We start from the raw sequence: 15,488 nt of genomic DNA, 5'->3' as shown, positions 1-15,488 counted from the left end.
TGATAAATGTGCATACAAGAATAAACTGAACCTAGCTGCAAATATTTTCCACAAACCTCCTCATTCTGCCCCAACTCAGATGGCTTCTGATACTCTCCTTTCCCTAAAGAATAAGGAAGGAGGAAGCATATGCAACTACGACTGTCGTGCTGGGGAAAAACATTGCAAGGTTATTCAGGTTGCTCCTCATAGATTTTTAGGGCTGGGAAATGCAGCAGAGATAGCTTTGCTGTTCCTAGAGGAGGTATAAACTGCCACTTACTTGCTCAGCTGGGAGATGTTGTTATTTGCCCTGCTAGGAGAATGCATTTTTTGCCTATGTTTCAGCCTGCAGAACGCTAAAGGCTTGTGCCTAGTTGTGTGTCATCTGCACTGCACTCTGTCACTTGCTGTTCATGTTCCTGATAAAAGCATAATGACTTAATTATTAGTTCCTTCATGGGCAGTGTAATTGGGGTGGGAGTTAAGAATCTCCAAATGTTGCTTAAATGTGCAGGCATCTGGTCAGCACACGCTCCAATTTCTGCCCTCACTTCATCCTTCCCTCTGCTCAAAACCTTGTGGACGCTATGCATGCTCTACAAGTACTGTGTAATGGACATAATGAGCTGGAAGCTGTTTGCTATTCTAGACCAGGGCTGAATGCTGTTGCATGTTCCTTGCTGTTGGCAACTAATTTTTAAGTTAGCAAGTTGACCCTTGGTTGAATATTTTATAAGCTTAGACAGCACTATAACATATGTGTGGATATAGGCATTCAAGACTCCTGGGATTTTTTCTACCTGTGCTGTAATATTCAAAGAATCTTTTGTGGATGGTCATGTAGCCTGTTCTTAAAAGGTTTGAATCCCTGCGACTTGGTGAGTTCCCGTTGCTCTGTCCCAGCTCCTGCCAACCTAGCAGTTTGAAAGCACACCAGTTCAAGTAGATAAATAGGTACCGCTGTGGCGGGAAGGTAAGGAGCGTTTCTGTGCCGTTGCACCAGAAGCGGTTTAGTCATGCTGTCCACATGACCTGGAAAGCTGTCTGTGGACAAACACCGGCTCCCTCGGCCTGAAAGCAAGATGAGCACTGCAACCCCATAGTCGCATTTGACAGGACTTAACCATCCAGGGGTCCTTTACCTTTACCTTTTTACCTTCTTAAAACTCTCAGTAAAGGAAATCCCACAACTTGATGCAATTGTGTAAGATTTTGCTGGAAAAAATTCTGCCCGTTGTCAATTTCTCATTTGCGTGCAAAAGCACCTATATCGTTACTGGACAATCAGCCAATACAGATCCTGAATGCTGGTCAGAAGAAGCCATTTATTTTCTTTGACTCTTTCATAAAGTAGTATTTTTTTGGTAATATTTCCCCAGGGGTCGACCCAGGTCTGCAAAAGGAACCCCGAAATCAGACACCCACTCCAGCAGCAGCACCATCTTCATCCAAGTATCATCGGGCACGATCTGGGGGAGCTAGAGATGAACGCTATCGATCCGGTAAGGCTACTACAAATTCATCTGAGAAACATTGAGGGGTTGTTGTTTTTTACATTTATTTTTTTAAAATCAAATCAGGAGATTGTAGCCAATGGTAGTCATCCTCTGAGTAGACCCATGAAAATTATTGGAGATCACTAACTTAGCTTTGTTGATTTCATATGAGTTTACTCTAAGTGAAACAAAGTTCAGTGCAGCTCCAGGATTTAAACATTAGGGCTATGAGTTTAGCATTTTCATTCCAAATCCTTCATGTAGAATTTGCTGCATCTTTCTGCTGGCTGGGATTTGAGTTCTGCTCTGTTGTCCACTTCAAGCATTGTTGCAGAGGCAAGCCTTCAAGCTACCTTTACTAGAGTCTTAGATTTTAAGGGAGAAAAGGCCTTTCGTGTCATGCTTCTTTTTCAGTCTTTTAAAATGCTTTTCTAAAAATACATCCTTAAGTAGAGCATTCACTACCAGAGGCTAGTGTCTAGCATGTTGGATTCGGATATGGGAATGGAATAATAGAATTGTAGAGTTGAAGGGTATTCCGAGGGTCATCTAGTCCAACCCCCTGCAATGCAGAAATCTCAACTAGATCATACATGAAAGATGGCCATCCAACCTCTGCTTAAAAACCTCCAAGGAAGGAAAGCCTGTCACTTCCCGTGGAAGTCTGTTCCACTATCAAACATCTCTTACTGTCAGGAAATTCTTCCCGATGTTCCATCAGAATCTCCCTTCTAGTAACTTGAATCCATCCATTTGGGTCCTAGCCTCCAGAGCAGGAGAAAACCAGCTTGCTCCATCCTCCATGTGACAGCCTTTCAGGTTTCTGAAGATATGTTTACCCTGTGTTAAAATCCCCCTGCAGCCATGCAACTCACTATATCTTACCACAAGCTATCTCACAGGGTTGTGAGGATAAAATGAGAATTTTATTTATGCTGTCTTTATATATAAATACAGTGGTACCTCAGGTTACATATGCTTCAGGTTACATACGCTTCAGGTTACAGACTCCACTAACCCAGAATAATACCTCGGGTTAAGAACTTTGCTTCAGGATAAGAACAGAAATCGTGCTCTGGCGGCGCGGCAGCTGCAGGAGGCCCCATTAGCTAAAGTGGTGCTTCAGGTTAAGAACAGTTTCAGGTTAAGAACGGATCTCTGGAACGAATTAAGTACGTAACCAGAGGTACCACTGTATGTCTCTTCACATTTTGGAATCAGTTATCACACCTCAAACTCTGTGCATCCTTTGTTTCCAAGACCTCGGCACAGTCTCCTACCAAATACCAAGGTTCACTTCATCAGACAGAAACCTGCAAGATGCAGTGCAATCCAAAACATTTCCATGTGCAACATATCATCTCTGCCCACTGAAGGCAACTTGAGACGTTCACATAAAGTGGGTCTCTTAGCACCTCTTTCTGCTGTTTCCAGCCCTTGTGAGAGAGCGGAGTGAGGAGATTCATCCATCCTCTGTGGCACGTTATGTGTTGCCCCTTGCACATGCAGAACTTGCATCTTGGTATGGAGGATACATGCATCCACCTAGCGATGAGAGAAATAGTCAGTCTTCTTCTGTCTGCTTCTTGTGAGCATCTGCAGCTATCACGAGTCTCCAAACCCTAGCAGGTATTAGATCTTGCCAAGATCTTGCAACTAGGATTTTAGGCTCATTGATGTCCAAATTTCTACTTCTTAGTGCTAGCTAAGGCAGAGGGAGAAGATGCGGTGCCACTTTGAATTTGCTACTCGCTTGCAGCTCACAAACCATTACACTCTCCTGTCTATATTTTGGAAGTGTTGCAGAGGATACTGCATAGCAGTACTTAAAACCACCACCACTAGCACAGCTCTGGATTCAGATGATCTCATGTATTGGCTGGATCAACAAGTGAGAGGGTATTGGGTGGCAGGGAGACGTGCCCAAATTCTGTTCATTTATGTATTGATTGCGTCTATACCCCACCTTTTCTTCCAAAGACCTCAAGGTGGCATAGGTGGTTCCCCCCCATCTGATTTAATCTGCACAACAACCCTGTGAGGTAGGTCAGGCTGAGAGGCAGTGACTGGTGCAAAGTCACCCAGCGAGCTTTGGATCTGAACTCCAATCTCCTAGGTCCTAGTCCAACGCTCTAGCCACTACTCCACACTGGCTCTTCGGGGCTCATGTCTGACTAGTGAGCATTATTAAAAATTATGAATGATTTTCTTTGTTGTTTAGTCGTTTAGTCGTGTCCAACTCTTCGTGACCCCATGGACCAGAGCACAGCAGGCACTCCTGTCTTCCACTGCCTCCCGCAGTTTGGTCAAACTCATGCTCGTAGCTTCGAGAACACTGTCCAACCATCTTGTCCTCTGTCGTCCCCTTCTCCTTGTGCCCTCCATCTTTCCCAACATCAGGGTCTTTTCCAGGGAGTCTTCTCTTCTCATGAGGTGGCCAAAGTATTGGAGCCTCAGCTTCAGAATCTGTCCTTCCAGTGAGCACTCAGGGCTGATTTCCTTCAGAATGGAGAGGTTTGATCTTCTTGCAGTCCATGAGACTTGCAAGAGTCTTAGCTTTTCTTAGTTTTCGTATTATGTTCCTCAGCTTGTTTGCATTATCTGCGGTTCTGTGCCTTGCAGGTAGCTTTTGATGACGTCCTTGCTCCACCCTCATGGAGTTTAACATTGTTAAACTCTTGAGTCCTGAATCATAATTTGCTTTTCTGCCATTGTCCAATTTGTGCACCACCACTCCAAAGTCACCAGCCAATCCGGAAATTTGTTTTCAGCCCCGCTCAGCTAAATCCTCTCAGCATACAAGTGTTTTCCTGCCTTTCTTGGTAAAATAACCTTCCCACCACCATTTGTTCCCTCTTATTGTGCTCCTGAAAAATAAGTCGTTCCTGAAGTATATGAATCATGTGGCGTTTGTTTCATCTGTAGCATTGAACTACTGTGCCTGTCCAGATGAGTCATGTTCAGTAGTTGGCATTTACAGCATGAACTCTTTTTCTTTTTGCCTAATCTCCTTCAGGCTAATCCCCCTGGTCCCTGTCAGCTTGCTGAAATGGCCCTTCTGGAGCACAGTGTTCAAACATGAGCAGGCTGCTGCTGCTGCTGAACTCACAAAGCTATACCAGGCCTTTGAGACCAAAGCATCAGATATGTTCAAATGCTGTTAGAAAAAATACTATTGAGGACAGAATTGACTAAAAGGTTTTAGGAGGAAATCTTCCAGACATTCATACAGCTGTAGCTATATGTGGGTATGTGGATAGAGCCCAACAATTTGCATGGGATATGATTTGGGGTCTATGGGCTATGTGACTCGTCAGCCATACTTGCTGTTTTAGCTTTGTGCAAATTGGTGAACTTTCCTCCTCTTCTTCCCAACAGCAAAGTTGCCATGCTTTTGTGTAGGGTTCCAAAACTCTACCACACACACAGAGAGACAAATAAACACACTTTAAGACTGGTAACAAAAGAGGAACTCAAATCTGTACTGGCATGTCCCCTGGGTGGGTGTTTTGCTATACAGTTTACGTTGGGGGTTTTCACTAAATTATTGACCCATATTCTGGGGCTCTTATATCTCTGTAGTACAGAGAAAGCTGGTTGTCTAGCATGAGTTGGATTTAAGAAGAGGCAGCTCTAAAAACATACACTTTTCTCAATGAAATAATAATAATAATAATAATAATAATAATAATAATAATAATAATAATAATAATTTATTTGTACCCCGCCCATCTGGCTGGGTTTCCCCAGCCACTCTGGGCGGCTTCCATAGAAACCAAAAATACAGTAAAAATATCCCCACTGAAGGACATTTGTAGTAAAGTAATTTCTCCACAACTGGTAGTACTGGTGCTGTTCCCCTGTAATGTGGTTAGAACACAACCCCAGACGTTCAGGGTTCTGAATTTAAAGAAACTTTGGACTTGAAGCATTTTATGTGCATGTCTCATACAGGGGTGTTCACGGTTAGTTTCACTTATAGCAGGCACCCTGTTTAGAATTGGTTCTCACTCCCTAGAATGTTTGGGCATGGCTCAGTCAAGTTTCCTAGACCTTGACATGGGTGAGGATGATTGATGGCAGAAAAATTTTAATTGGTAATCAGTTGGGATTTCATGTCCCATATTTGGACTGTGCTCTTTTGGTTTTAATCAATCTCCTCTTTTCTGCAATTCTGGTTTGCAAATAAACACTTTGGGGGGGGGGAGAGAATGTTAACTGCACCTTTGAAAATGTATTGTATCTATTCATTATATTATACGGTTGCCATATTCCCAAAGTTGTTGAGCTTTTTTGGGGGAATCATCTCCCCCCCCAATAAGTTTTGGAGAGTCAATAATTTGTAAGAACTGCATAAAATCCGATATTGCAATTTTAGGTAGTTTGTAAGTTTTCAGGGCACTTTGTAAGTAATTGTCTCTTTCTTACATATTTGATAAATGGTGTAAAATTATTTCCGAACAACTGTTTGAATATTTGTCGCCAATGCGCTGTACGAGTTGCACTATCTTTATTAACGGCACAGGTTTCATTTTTCTAGTAACACTTACGAAGTAAGCAGAAAGCAAGTTAAAATAGGTGTGTAGCAGTGTGTGTGTATATGAGAGAGAGAGAGAGAGAGAGAGAGAGAGAGAGAGAGAGAGAGAGAGATGCAGCTTTGGCCAATTTTGAGGGGTTTGTAAGTATGCCCAGTTCCGTTACACCTAACGGTGTGGCTGGATGCCCGGCATTTCTTACACAGCTACAGAAGGATAGCCCAATAGGTGGCGTTGACGTTGCCTTCTACCATGCAGATTTCTGATGTACTCACTGATTTCCACCCCCATCTGCAGACATCCATACGGAGGCAGTGCAAGCTGCATTGGCAAAACACAAGGAACAGAAGATGGCCCTGCCCATGCCAACAAAAAGACGGTCCACATTTGTACAGTCTCCAGCTGATGCCTGCACCCCTCCAGGTTAGAGATCTACCCATATCTGCTTGAATTCCTGATTGGAATCTTAAATTTGCAACAGCGTTTCAGCTGGCTCTTCTATCACACTTGAGCCGCGGTTAAAGCATTCAATTTTTTTCTCTTTATGTCCTCACACTTATGGTTGGTGTTTGTTTTGGTAAGAGGTGAAGTCTCTGAGATGAAAAATCTTCGTGTTTTCGTCTTAATCCGTAACTTACATCCAAAGGATCTGAAGCTTGCACATGAGTAATGAGAATTAAAATACTTTACAATTAATCAGTTCAAGTGCAGCAATTGTTTTCAGCGTTTGGAGGGCTGAGTCCTACTACTTAAGAAGAAATAGTGAAGAATGGAGTGCTCCTGAGTGTGTGCAGAGTTGATTTTTCTCACTGCTGTCTCATCAGATTATACTGGATTAGGCTACAGGGCTTTCATATGGTAGGGCAGGGCTTCCAGGCAGGCTTTTAAACGTTAACCACAACCACTTACCGTGTGGTTGGCACGCGTTTCCTGTTCATAGAGTGGCCTGAGGTGGTCCTTATTTACTGAGATCTCCAATAAAAGAGATCAGATGGCTTTGCTACAGATCCCGGTGGTTTTGCTATCAAACATTAATGAGTACACATTTCTTTTTCTCAGGCTGCGCCGTACGTGAAGTGAAGGGCTGTGTAAAAACAGGTTTACACACTTAGTGTGCTTCGGCTCATGCCAACAGTCCTGTAACATCTGGGTGTTACACTCTTCTCATTCAAGTAAAATAGAAAAAAAATCAGCATTGTAGTGGCACGGAGGTGAAGCTGTTTAGCCTTTTTATGATATAAGTTGCTTTATAGTCGGGGTGGGGCCCATATCTTGACCCCCAGCCCCCTACCATATTTACCAGCAGTAGTTGTGCTGTTCTAAGAAAAGTCAGATGTAGCAGTTAGGATAGCAGCATAGGGGGCTTGCGAGGGTAAGGGGACTACACAGAGTTCAGCAGAAGAGCTCAGTGTGCTTCTGGGAATTTTTATAGGAGCACATGGAAATCATTTGAGAGGATCAGAAATTAACATATGAACATGACCAGCCTTGGGACCAAATTGGCAGTAGTGATCTCCCCACATCCTTTTCGCAGCTCCAAATCGCTAACCAACTTTAAAAGTCTTCGGGACTATCTGTGGCCAAAGTGAACATCTTACACATCTTACTAATTCCTGACCTAAAAGATAAAGGTAAAGGGACCCCTGACCATTAGGTCCAGTCGTGACCAACTCTGGGGTTGCGGCACTCATATCACGTTATTGGCCGAGGAAGCCGGTGTACAGCTTCCGGGTCATGTCGCCAGCATGACTAAGCTGCTTCTGGCGAACCAGAGCAGCGCATGGAAACGCTGTTTACCTTCCCGCCGGAGCGGAATTCCTGACCTAGGATGTAGTAAAAAAAATGTAAACATTGGGTGGTGTTTGAGTTTGAATTATCTACAAGTTAATTTTCAGTTTGAGTTTCATTTATTCTCAGTTCGTTTTCAATTCATTTTAATCATAAAAATAAATAAATGGAGACCCCACGCTAATTAGGATTGCCCTTCAAATTAATTTAGGGAGTTAATTTAGGTTGCCCTCTAAACTTCTAGTTTAGCCTTGGAAAGGGCTTTCTTTCTTTCTTTGGCCTCACCCTGTTTTAGCTTTGGCCCACACACCTTTTTGCCATGAGGAGCATCATCAGATTCTCTCTGGCCTGGTTGCAAGATGGCTTCCTTGGTTGATGTGACAGATTGGTCTGCATTTCCTTCTTTTGAGCAGAGCTAGATGGCAGCACATAAGCTAAACTCTTCCCCATTTGACATTTCTTGAACCCAAGTTCTAGAGCCACTGTGGGGTCAAGTTAATTGCTTTTGAACACGCCGTTATGACTAATGAGCTAGTAAATGTACAAAGATGGCATTCAGATGCTCCCATTCTAGTGTAATTCAGGGAAAGCTACACGATTTTATGTTCCCTGATTATGCATTTGAAAAAAATCCGTATACTGTATAGTCAACAGAGTCTATTCACAGGAGCAATTACTGCTCCCCTTATTGTAAACTTGCAATATTAGAGCTGAGGAGCTTATTCAGCATAATAATTCTCATTAATGTGCCAGTGATTTGGGGACACTCATTTCTGTCAGTCTTCTGGGTGTTTGATTAACAGGAATTTGGGGTTCATGGTGCCAACCAGCTGTTAACTGTCAGTGGGGACAGATAGCAGCCCTGGGAAAAGTGAATCTCCTTATGGCTTTGATCAGCTTGACAGCGCTACTCAGGACAGCTGATTAATGGTGATCAAAGTGGTGGAGACATAATTGCTTGGCTCATGAGCTTTGCGCAGCATTTGGGCAATGGAGCTTCCACTCCATAAATAAGAAGCCATGTATAGGTTTAGTTGAACTTTCTGTTAGTGCACCCCCCATCCCTCAGCAGCATCATAACATTGGATAGGTTGTAATTGTGGCTAGCCTCTTCCAAAATCTGAATCCACTTGGAGCGTGAGACTCTTATCTCAAGTTGAGAATAAACTAACATCCGAAACCACTGTTTGATCCTGGCTTGTTCTCACTAACCATAGTTTAAACAAGTAATTGGGAACTTGTAGTCCTCCAGACACTGATAGACTACAACTACCACCCCGGCCATTAGCTGGTTGGAACTAATGCAACATCTGCTGGTTGGAACTAATGCAACATCATCTGAATGCCCCGCAGATTCACAAATCCTGGTTTAAAGAAACTAGTTTCATGAGCTCAGATGTCAGCTGTACCCAGTGCCTTTAGAAATCACTACCACCTTGGCCTTTTAATGCTTCTGCTGCAGCCAACTTTGCTCAGTCAAAAGCACAATGTAGGCTTGGCTACAAACTCACACACAGGGGGGCGAAGGAGAAATATCCTCAGGATTTTAATCCTTGTTGTACATGTGGCTGTTTGCTGATATTCTGGTCCACATGACTGAGTAATATCTAAGCACACAAAGGACCCCTACAAATAGAGATGCTGAAGTAATATAACCTCATGACATTAGGGAATGAATTCAGGCTCACACTGAGAAATGAGATGGCAGTAATTCAAGTCCTCTGAAAAGAATCTGAATTTCTACACAATTAGGTCACCCACGAGGAACTTGGAAGCCCTCATACTGGGCTAAATTCTACAAACCCCCTCCCCATGTGTGCAGTCTTCTGCATTTGATCCGAAGAAAAAGACAGCATTAAGGTTCATTAACCACTCCCAGTAGGGCTTGTAGTGGTTTTTAAAGACATTGAACATTTAAAGGCATAACCATAACCCACAGCACATGACAGGTTTAATGGAGGATATCACTTCCTTGGAGCCAAAACAAGAGACTTGTTCACCCTGACTTCACAGAAATTCAGAGAAACCAAGTTGCTCTGTGATCTCAGGGCAGCTCCATGTTTTATGTTAATATATTTGCTGCCAGCATACCATAAAGTACCCTGCAGCCCATGCACAGTATGCACATCACACATATATGTACATATCATGGGTGGCCTAAATAAAGGCATTGTCTAAATATGAATTCTCTAATCTTTTTTATGGGTCAAGATGACTACCTTTAGTTTTTGCATGTGCACACACACATTAAAACACCATTGTACAGTGGTACCTCGGGTCACATACACTTCAGGTTACATACGCTTCAGGTTACAGACTCCGCTAACCCAGAAATAGTACCTCGGGTTAAGAACTTTGCTTCAGGATGAGAACAGAAATCGTGCTCCGGCGGCGCGGCAGCAGCTGCCGGAGGCCCCATTAGCTAAAGTGGTGCTTCAGGTTAAGAACAGTTTCAGGTTAAGAACAGACCTCTGGAACGAATTAAGTACTTAACCCAAGGTACCACTGTGTATGTATCTAGATAACCTGGCCCAATAAAGTTTTCCAGGCACATGCATAGATCCGTGTGTATCTGTGTATCATCTATAGTGTATTTGTTTGCTGCAAAAAACACTGACATAACAGTAGTGTACACAACACAAACCTATTTGCAGCACAAAGCATGGAGCTTCGCTTTACAAACGAATGGTTCACTGTGGGATGAGCTTCCATTGGGCAATACTCCTTAGAAGCCATTACCAACTTGGTACCCTTCCTATGTTTTAGACTACAACTCCAATCAGCTCAACCAGCACTTGGGAGTTGTAGTCCAAAACATCTGCCAGGCACCAGGTGGTCAAGGGCTGGTCTACAGCATCAGATGGAACCCTAGAAAAGAACCTCAAAGGTCACCTTGTCCAAACTCGTGCCAAGACAGGAAATCTAGTTATAACATTATTGATAGTTGAGCATCTAACCTCTGCTTAAAACAGTTTCTGAGTTCAGATGCCACAGGGAACTGTAGTTAGTTTATAACCAAAAGCTTCTTTTTCTTGCAGGCATGGGGGTGGGAACATCCAAGCCTGGGGCTTGCTTTAGATCATTCTCTCATAGTAGGAAAGCATGGTTTTCCGTTGCGTCTAAATCAGGTGATTGAGGGTAATTTCGAGGCTGAGCACATGAATGCTCATATGATGGTTCAGGGGTAGAATTTCCTGGGCTCAGGACCTTAGAAGACTGAAGCAGAGTGTATTTGTGGGTATTTCTTTTGACCTTTGCCAGACCAGATGCTTTAAATGTAATGTGTTCCCCTTGCAGGAAAAGCTGGAAAAAAATTATAGACCCTCTCAACACCCATTGCTATTCTCCCAGAATGGACCGGGGTGGGGCAAAATTGAACCGGACACATGTGCATCAGGGGTGTGTTGGAACTTTATAAATTGGACTGGAAGTGTATCATGAACCAGAGGGCTGCAGTTATTTTTTATCTTCTAGTTTCATCTTAACCAAGGCATCCATTTATTGCAAAATTTATTGCAAACAGTTGGTGGACCTCCTGTTCCTATTCTAAAATATTATTCCGAAGTCCACATGGGGGGAGAAATTGAGTTGGCCTTTTGAAATATTTTAGATAATAAGAATTTAAATGAAATAAAACAGATTTGCTTATCTTTCTACTCGTAATTTGTTACCCAGCAAGCTTTATTTTATTTTTTTGCCCTCACACACATTTCCTTCTGCAGCTGAAGGAACCTTCTGATGTTGTCTTAGCAGCACAGAAACTGCTGCAGTGTGTTGCCAGAGTGGCACAGGCAGAGTGGGCAATGCAGCAGCTGCTGCCATGCTGCTAAGGTAATGTTGAAGGGCCCTATGAGAGCTAAAAGATGGTTTTTTATTTATCTACCTACATTTATATATCCTGTCCGCCTTCCATCAGAGAATGCAGGGCAGCATGCATGTGGTTCCCTGGTAGTCACCTTTGGACCGTACCCAGACGTTGCAAATTAAAATTACCATTTGAACCATGAATCCAGTTTAGGATTAGGGTTAGGAAAGATTGGATTCTTTCATGGAGTGCTCCATAGCTTCAGTCTGCATCTTCCTCCCCTCTTTCTGTAGAATGTTTAGGGTTGCAGGATAAAGGTGCAAGCTCTCTGTGTTCTGTGTGCTTCCCAGTGGAGAATGCTCAATTTTGATGATATTTTCCAGCTTCCTGGTCTACGAAGCTGGGAGTGAGTGTTGGAGCTGATTGTTCCTCTGTCTCATCCTTTCCTCCTTTGCCAAATGCCAGTCTCAGTGCAAAGAATCTGGCTTGTATTAAACCAGAGTTCCCCATTATAGCTGAACTAGGGATCTCTGCCTTAATACTGTATTGGTTAACCAACCAGGAAAACTAAGTTATGATGTGATCCATGAGGTATGAAGCCAGGAATGATCTTTTGTGTGTGTGTCTCAAGAGAAAGATCACCTGTCTGTTTTGCGAATACAGTGGTACCTCCGGTTGTGGACGGGATCCGTTCCAGAGCTCCGGTCGGATCCCAGGGTTTCCACAACCAGAGGTGCCTGTTCTGCGCATGTGTGCAGCACAATAGAGTGCTTCTGCGCATGTGTGAGCAGCGAAACCCGGAAAAATACTTCTGGGTTTGCAGCTTTCACAACCCGAAGTTTATGTTACCCAAGGGTAACGTAAGCTGAGGTTCTATGGTTATCTCCTTTGAGTACAGGTTGCACGCTATTCAACCTACATTTTAAAACTTTGTCAAAGTTAAACAATATGTGCTTTTTAAAGCAACCTATAAGCTTTAGTGAAATGATATAACAAGACGTGTTTTTTAAAACAACCTATAAGCTTTAGTGAAATGATACAGCAAGGAGTTTAAAAAACAACTTTGATGCTGAATTATGTAGCTGACTCAACTTATAGGCAAGCCTAGGATGTGACACTTTAAAAGATGTTAGATATCAGTTCAGTTGGTGCGGATATTTTCCATACCTGATTATCATATAGCAATAGTCCCTACAATAACTTACCACTCCGTGTTTTCCATTCAGCTCTAGGAATGCTGGGCAGACATGGAATGTTTCCCACCCAGTGATTTGAATTCTCCAGAGTCTATTAAAAGCCAAATTTAACACAGGATGCTTTTAGTGAATCAAATATTTTCCTAATAGTTTATCACTTTGTTCTTGACTAGCTCGACAGCAATTTTGTGGGGGTTTTTAAAGGGAGGTGCACTTTTATGCCCAGCAACACATTATCTTTGCCAGCCCTGAGTTCTTTCTCCAGCACTGCCTGTTTCAAGTTTTAATTATTTATATGGCCTCTTTTTTTAGTAGCTGGGTTATATAATCCTGCAAAAGATGCATATAGAATTAACTTTGAAAAGGCTTTTGCCAGCCTTGAAGCTTAAAATCTGTCACTTTGCTCTTGCATGGTAAAAATATTCAGCATTTATTTTTGATGGCTGTATTAATTGTGGTATTCCATTTAAGCACCATTTTTTATTATTTGAGTACTGGCTTAGGCAAATCTATTGAGTCACGTGACTGGAAAATATCTATTGGTTGCCAGTCAAGATGTCAAATGAAAGCACAAAGCTTTTTTTTTACTTGTGTCCCGCCAGCCACTTGATCTCATGTGCAGAGAATGTTTTGGAATGTGGTAAAAAATAAGTGCATTCCCCATGATTAGACTGAATTAGATTAAATCTTCTGCATGTAATTTCTATATGCTGGAGTAGAAGGGGAGGGAGCCTTTTGTCCCTGCTTACTGGATAATCTTGGGCTAGTCGTCTTTTAACTTAGGCTAGAATTCTAATCCTACTTACCTGGAAGTGAGCCCCATTGAATTCAATAGGATATAGTTATGAGTAGACATGAATTCAATTGCAATGTTACTCCACGGTGGTGTTCTAAGGTTAAATGGGTTTCCCCACCCCAATGTAGGATGCCCTGATCTCCCTGGCGGAGAGGCTGGCACGGTTCAGCTCTCTTCTCAACTTCTGAACTTAACATCAATTGAGCCAACTCTGCAGTACCCTTCCTGTGGCCTTCCCAGGGTCCATTTGCCCATCAAAAAACAAAACAAAGCTTCGTTTCCCTCTCTTCACTACCACTTCCTGCCTGCCATGAATTTTACATGCATAAGAAGGGCTGCTGTCAAGAATTCTGAGCTTACCAGCTGGAGGTCAACCATTCAAGGAAACCGTCTCTCACTTCATGGGAGGTAATTTGGAAAGTTTATTAGTTGCATTGCGCTATTAGGTGCACCTAGGTGGCGCTATGGGTTAAACCACAGAGCCTAGGACTTGCTGATCAGAAGGTCGGCGGGGTGAGCTCCTGTTGCTCGGTCCCTGCTCCTGCCAACCTAGCAGTTCAAAAGCACATCAAAGTGCAAGTAGATGAATAGGTACCGCTCTGGCGGGAAGGTAAACGGCGTTTCCGTGCACTGCTCTGGTTCACCAGGAGAGGCTTAGTCATGTTGGCCTAATCCCGGAAGCTATACACCGGCTCCCTCGGCCAATAAAGCGAGATGAGCGCCGCAACCCCAGAGTCGGTCACGACTGGACCTAATGGTCAGGGGTCCCTTTACCTTTAAAGTATTCTCAGCCACTTGTTGGTCGGCGCTTCTAGATTTGTGCACATTTCCTCTACAGTTGTTAAAGAAGCAAGACAATGGTACTTTGCATGCACTATTTACAAAGAGGAACAGTCTTCAGGGAAGGAACTAGGTCTAAGAGTCACCTCTTCTTGGCAAGACCAGTGCAAGTGCAGCATAGTTTCCTGTACCAACAATATCTGTGAGTCACAGATCACAAGGAAATGGAGACCTTATTCTTGATAGCAGCCCTTCTAAGGCCAGGTCTTAAATCACTGCACAACATTTAGGCTGCAAACCTAAACCAACGTAATTGAAAACAATTTGGTTAATTGAAGTATGTTGGCACTGGTAACAGGAAGTGTGAATATGTTGCTGCTTTGACACTCTCAATACACAATTTTGGGATATTAGGACTGGGCTCTTGTCTTGAGATGCAGCTGGTCGCTTTACTCAGGTTCTTGTTTGGTTATCTTGCCATGGCAATTACTTGTGTTGCAATAAATGTTTGAAATTTACTGTATGTGGATGTTCAAATGAGTATGCTGGCAGCCGTGTTTAGCAAATCTCCTGGTGTCTCTTGAATTTGCAGACCTTTTCAAAATTATCTGGGATTGTCAGTATTAACATGTGTATATTGACATTCAGCACATTCTGGACATTCATTTGCTAGACTTTGCTATTCATATTGGAAGGGGCTGTAATTCTGGGGCAGAGTAAACTCTTTTTATGAAGAAGTGCCACATTCAGTCCTCAGCACCTTCAGATAAAACGATACCTGAAGGAGCATCTCCACCTCCATCGTTCTGCCCGAGGGCCTTCTGGCGGTTCTCTCGCTGCGAGAAGCCAAGTTACAGGGAACCAGGCAGAGGGCCTTCTCGGTAGTGGCACCTGTCCTGTGGAACGCCCTTCCACCAGATGTCAAAGAGGAAAATAACTACCAAACCTTTAGAAGACATCTGAAGGCAGCCCTGTTTAGGGAAGCTTTTAATGTTTAATGGGTTGTTGTATTTTAGTGTTCTGTTGGAAGCCGCCCAGAGTGGCTGGGGAATAAATAATAAATTATTATTATTATCATCATTATCATTATCAAGTAACAGCAGAAGGGAG

The 15,488-nt window shown here is 43.0% G+C and overlaps 1 protein-coding gene across 5 annotated transcripts in view; it reads left to right on the top strand.

Annotated features, from left to right (window-relative positions):
* The window catches only part of DIP2B (disco interacting protein 2 homolog B), a 181,089-nt gene that overhangs the window by 109,650 nt on the left and 55,951 nt on the right, over positions 1–15,488 (top strand). For all 5 annotated transcript variants that reach the window (XM_083728810.1, XM_083728813.1, XM_083728814.1 and 2 more), the window contains exons 3-4: positions 1,362–1,484; positions 6,311–6,436. In XM_083728810.1, coding sequence (XP_083584936.1) covers positions 1,362–1,484; positions 6,311–6,436 — 249 coding nt within the window. The remainder of the gene's footprint in view (positions 1–1,361; positions 1,485–6,310; positions 6,437–15,488) is intronic.

This window comes from Podarcis gaigeae (genome assembly GCF_964106915.1).
Source record: "Podarcis gaigeae genome assembly, chromosome: 2".
Classification (NCBI taxonomy): Eukaryota; Metazoa; Chordata; class Lepidosauria; order Squamata; family Lacertidae; genus Podarcis; species Podarcis gaigeae.
This window is presented reverse-complemented; position numbering and strand designations above follow the sequence as displayed.